The 6,000-nt window shown below is 38.9% G+C and overlaps 1 protein-coding gene across 1 annotated transcript in view; it reads right to left on the minus strand.

The window, feature by feature from the left end:
* The window catches only part of LOC135548195 (alpha-mannosidase 2-like), a 61,018-nt gene extending 56,340 nt beyond the window's left edge, over window positions 1–4,678 (minus strand). The window contains exons 1-3 of the mRNA XM_064977537.1: window positions 4,012–4,678; window positions 2,807–3,064; window positions 792–936 (exon numbers count right to left, since the gene is read on the minus strand). Coding sequence (XP_064833609.1) covers window positions 792–936; window positions 2,807–3,064; window positions 4,012–4,155 — 547 coding nt within the window. The 5' untranslated portion in view covers window positions 4,156–4,678. The remainder of the gene's footprint in view (window positions 1–791; window positions 937–2,806; window positions 3,065–4,011) is intronic.
* Window positions 4,679–6,000: the final 1,322 nt, after the last annotated feature.

Raw genomic sequence — 6,000 nt, forward strand, 5'->3', positions numbered from 1 at the left:
GTGGTATAGACGGGTTGGTTGTTTAGCAACAAAACAGACATGTGCGCAACTATGGTGCAAAACAGACTGGGTTGGCTAAGATTGTTGACAACATGTAAACTATATTTAGTCTCCAATACTTATTGAAAACATAAATACATTTGCACAATGAGCACCTGTCGTCTATCAAATACATTGTTACAGTTGTTGGTTAGCTCGGTAGCGAATTGTAGCCATATTAGCATAGACGTGATATCAATCAAACCTCCTCAAAAGAAGAAATGAGTCACCTACGATTCCCCACATGGCAGCTTCTTGTCATTGTTGGTAGCTATCTGGCCATCCAGAATCACAACACACAGCCTTTTGCCCCATTGAAGCGCATGCATCGTTTTCGTGACGTTGTCAGTTGACCCGTCTATAATGCTTGTTATGCTTTATGTTATGTGCTGTGGTATAATGCTTGTTCCCTTCACAAACCAGGAAACACAATTAACCCAGGAAGGAGCGAAATATGAATCCTGACACTGCTGTGGAGCGGCCCACGCCTTGCTTCCTGTCTGCACAAGGTGTGACTGCATTAAGTAGAGAAAACAAAGCATTAAAGAAGTCACAGAACAATGTCCAGTGTTTCCAGGTTAGCTTTAAAGGGACAATATACTCCAAAATAAACATTTTGCAACTGTTTTCAAACTTCTAAAGTAGTCTTGTGTCAAGATAGATACATGTCCCACGCCATCGATTGTGAAGAACTACAATCTGATTTTGGAGTGTAATGTCCGTTTAATGCTCAGAAGTAGTGCACTGCTTACCAGGATCATTGTGTGAGTGGGGCACAACAAAGACTTGCAGTGGCTCGCTGTCCCATTCATTCTCCTGGTAGGTGATATCAAAGCCTTGTTTCCACACTCCCCCATCATGGTTGTCAAAGGTCAGGAGGTCATACACATCTAGCAACTGAAAAATAAACAACAAAAAACAAATAGTGGGATATTCTTGAGGTAAACAGGGCCACGCCTGGCTCAGTTGGTAGAGCATGGCACTTGCAACGCCAGGGTTGTGGATTCGATGATCACTTTGGATAAGAGCATTTTCTAAATAAATGACTGAAATGTCTGGTTTGCAGCAAAGCCTCACTTTATTAGGCTATGTACTCTTGAATTTGTTCAAGGAAGTTTCATGTATTTGATTCAGTTTTGTGTTTAATTTAAGTCACCGTGGCAGTTAAGTGCCTAATCCACCACAGAGAAAAGAAAGAAAGCAGGGAATCTGTTCCTGAAAATACGTGACATCAGCAGGTCAGAAGAATGCAAGTGAGAGATAGAAATTCTTCTGCAAACTGAGACCGCTTGGTGTTTCTTTGGGACTCACACTAACTTAAATGTCTCTTTGACTTTTGCCCAAATAAAATGATGGAATGAATGGAATGTGATTCGGAGAGGACAAGATTAAATAATGTCTGTCTACTCTATGGTACGAGAGCCACTAACTAAAGCCATGACTTTAATAACAGGAATACAAATCATAGAAATTAGCTTGTTATCATGATTGATGTCAAGAACAAATATGATAAGATATATTGTATATCAGGGTTCCCCAACTGGCGGCCCGCTGGCCAAATGTGATTTTATTTATTTGTCTTTTGAGCAAAAAATAATCATAAACAAATGTATTATTTTTTTTTTAATTATATATATATATATTTATTATTTTGTATTATTATTTTGGGGAATTTTCATTGTTAGACATAAAAGACTGTAAAAACACCAGGAAATCAGCTCCAAGCGATTTTAATTTAAGAAATCTGTTCCCAAGTATTCCCACCCATAACAGAGAGACACGTGATCGTATATAAATTTAAGCAAAGTTTGAAATGATTATGTTTAAGTCAAACATTATATCTGTTTGGGCTTCTTGCAGTCAATTTGCAGTCTACAAATGATTTGTAACTATATTCCAGCCCCCCGACCATCCTCTCATGAAACAATCAGCCCGCGGCTGGATCTAGTTGATGAGCCCTGATGTATATACACACATATGGTGTCTCATTTTGTCTATTTAAGCACAGGAGTGAAAGGTTTCTTTTCGATCTGGGACATTCTTGTGTATAGAGTGACTTAACTGTAACTAAAGGTATTAACTCTTCCTAAAGAAACCTGTCTTTCAAGTCAAACTGCAGTCCCCTCTTACGTTTCCCACATACACAACCAGAAACATTTCCGATGAGCTGGCATTCAATACCTCACCTGACTTGATGGACAACCTGGAAAGGAAAAGAATAGTCCAACCAGACCAGATAATATAACCAAACCTTTTCAAATGACACCTGTTTGAATTCATTTGAGCTGTATACTAATGCATTACGCGTTCTGTGTGCTCATAATATTAATTGGAAAAATATTCAATAACATATTCTTGGCACATAGTGTAATGGTAGTGTAATAGTAGTGTAATGGTTTTAACATTTGTCCTTCATTTCAACACCATAACCACGACACATTGCAATAAGTATCGTCCCCATGGCTATTACAAGGCTTCATATTTCACACTGATGGTGGGAGCAATTCAGCATGGAAGGTTGGCATCATGGTAATGACATCATTATGGTGTCTCTTTATATAATGATGTATCTTATTAAAGAGGTGAAATTCAGAGTTCAATAAAAATAAACACTGGCAGTTAACTGTGTGCATGGAGGTTTGTTTACTTCAAACTTTCCCTAGAGTATGTTGAACAGATACGATCGCAGTTCAACCCTGCAACAATGTTGCTACACGAATACCTGAACTGTTTGTTTCTCATTGTATCCACCTTATAAAACTCTTACCTGCACCCCATCTGCTGGCTTGGAGAACTCCCTTGTCGCAAACTGACAGTCTTGTGAGTCAATAGGGAGGACCAGTGGAGGCGATGCCAGCAGATCTAGGTAGGGCCCTTGGCTCATGTTCCCTCCACCAGGAACCCCATCCTTGACCGACTCCTTCAGATTGATCACAGAGTCCCTGATGTTGGCTATGATCTCATTGTTCTCTGACAGTAGTCTCTCCAAGCGGTCAATCTTATCCTGCAGGATGGACAACTGGCCCTGATGAACGAGAAGGAGGGACAGGGGAGAACAAGTTTACTGGCTTTATACAATACAGTATGCATATAATTATGCAATGAATGCTTATAAATGAGCTATAATGAGCCTATTAATATTTTAATTGACTGCCAATAAACTAATTGTGAACCTTTATAAATGTAACATTATTGTAGGATTACCAAAATGAGGACCTATGTCATCCACGGTGACAAATACAAAGTGTATATAGGGTTATTTTTTAAGACTTAAATGACAGGAAGTGGAAATGACTACTATATAGAAAACAAGTGGACAGTCACCTTCTTGTTACACAAACATGACCACTTTTACCAGTTTTCACTTAGTCTCAGAAATCTCAGACCTAGGGCAACAGCACTGGGTGTATAACAGGTGTATAATAATATAGGTGTATACTGGAACATTGTTAATATTGTGGGAGGCAACCCGTATGCTTAGGAAGACTAGTTTTCAATCATTCAGGAATGGAATTATGCAACACACAACCCAGCCCACGATAAGATCTCAATATGCATTTTTTGTGTGTGTGTGTTCAATGGAACCATATCTGTTGCAAGACAATAACTCTATCATGTAACACAACGATAGTATGTAGCCTACTGTACAGGCTACAGTTGAACATGTGTTTACATTGTCTTGAACATTGGATAGGCCTACAATGTAACGTTATAACATTGTAGGCTAATTAGTACGCCTACAGCAGCCAATCAACGCCAGTTCTCTATGTGATTGCCTACACAACATAGGTAGGATATTTAGGAAATGGGCTACTTTACAAAGTCATTGATATTTGTGCAACCATGTAAAAACAACGTTGCACTCAAGTTATACGCTACGATTGTATACATGCATGTCTGATCTAGATTGCAAATCGTGAGAAAATACGTAGTTTATCTGAATCAAACAGCCAACGAAATGGAAAAACTTACATTTGGCAATTTATCCCCACCGCTGTTTGGACTTTTTGTATGGTCTAATTGCAGGTGATCCAGCATCAGGTACAATGAGAAGATAACAACACAGAATATGGCACTTCCAAAAACAGTGAATTGCCGACTGAGCTTCATCATCATTTACAATCGAAACTGCCAGGTGAATCGAAGCTGATCACATTGACTGACCGCAATGTAACCTATAGTTATGTAGATCACCCTCAGGGAATGATCGATGTCTTGACTCTGCGGTGAGGATCAGAAAAATCTCATGCTATTCCCCCCCAAAATAGTTATTCATTCTTCTTTAGTGTGTTAGGACGGAACTAACATAATTGTCCACATTCACTCCTTCTATGAACAACAAGCTTTAAAAAGCTGGGTATGTCACCCAAAGGTAGCCTGAATCATGGCTGGAACAAGATACTGCGTCCCCAGTTGCGAAATTTCAGTACGAAATAGTTGTGATTCAGTAGATCGTGTTGGCCAGTGCCGACAACCCCGTCTCATTCCTGCATTTGTTTTCTGCTCAAATGAAGTAAGGAAGTGAAAAACATAGGTGTGAACGTGCGCCGCCTACCGACTCACAACTTTTTCATTTGGGACGCACAGGTAAAGTGGGGGATGAGTTTTTAGACCAGAGCATACGCGTATGGAACGTTTCCAAATCCATAGGTTTGCATTCATTGCCCTTCCAAGTTCCTATCATATTCAGCTATTGCATCTTCCAGAAATTCGTCTCCACTCCAATCATTCATTGGTGTAGAGAAAAGTTGGCCATTAACTCCAGAAAGCACTCATTTAGATACCTTGTGAAAACAGCTGCATGGGCATGTTCAGCAACCGCTCCTGATGTTTAACGGCTCTCTAAATGCCAGCTTCACTACTACATGATCTTGTTCATATTTTCAACATTTGGAATTCAAAAAGAGAGAAAGTGTTCCAGATGTGACACCATATCATTGGAAAAATCAGGAGCGTTTGTGGAAATGAACAAGCTCCATGCACCGACAAATATTAATCCCTTACTCCCTCATGATTGTAATATTAGAGGCAAACAAGTTGAAAACGCCACAAATTTAAATCAGCAATTATGGATTGAGAAACGCGAAGGCGCAATTAATATTTTCTTAGCATTACCAGTTTCCTTTGTGAACGTAATCTTACAACTGAGAAGCGTCTCCCTTCATTCTCCAGGCCACAGTCAGTAGCAGTGGGGTAGAGGAGAACAGAAACTTGTATACGCCTACTCTGACATCATTTTGTAACGAAAAATATGGCATAATTTGTATAAAATCTAACAGGTAAAAAATGTATATGAATGGGTTAATTTGGAGAGTGAATTATTATCTGTTCATCTCTATTAGGCTTAATAAAGTAATAATAATAGTTATAATAATAATAACACGAAATACTTGTTTTTTGATCAACTTTTGTAATTGTATCATCAAGGTCAAATCATCTACATTTGGCAGAATTAATTTACGGTTTAAAGATTTGCTTCATTAATCATTATCTTGCTGCAGGGTAAATGTTCTTAAATATAAATGTTTCTTCTAATATTTTCTCTGGTGGAGAAAGCTTCAAAGATCCCCATCCCTTGCTTGGAACTCAATCTGATTTAGGAACCAATTTCTACGAAGCCTCTTTAGCCTGGTGTGCAGGGCCAGTTCTAGACATAAGTGACATAATCGTCCGATTAGGGGCCCCGGCCGATATGCAGCGACAGATCCCCCAAATCTTTTTTTTTAATTATAATTACTTTTTTAAAATGTAGGACCTTAGTCGGGGTCTCAACTTTAATATTAACAGTAAGAATAGCAGAATACACCTGGTGCAATTACAAAATTTGGTTGTGCGTCAGCACTTTTTCTCTTGTTATTTCAGTCACTGACAGTCACTCAGTTAGCCATGTCAGTTAACAATTTATAGATTGGTAGTTAGTCTAGCCAGCTATCTAAGCTTGTAGTAATCATGGCCGAATAC

Source organism: Oncorhynchus masou, chromosome 11 (genome assembly GCF_036934945.1).
Source record: "Oncorhynchus masou masou isolate Uvic2021 chromosome 11, UVic_Omas_1.1, whole genome shotgun sequence".
NCBI lineage: Eukaryota > Metazoa > Chordata > Actinopteri > Salmoniformes > Salmonidae > Oncorhynchus > Oncorhynchus masou.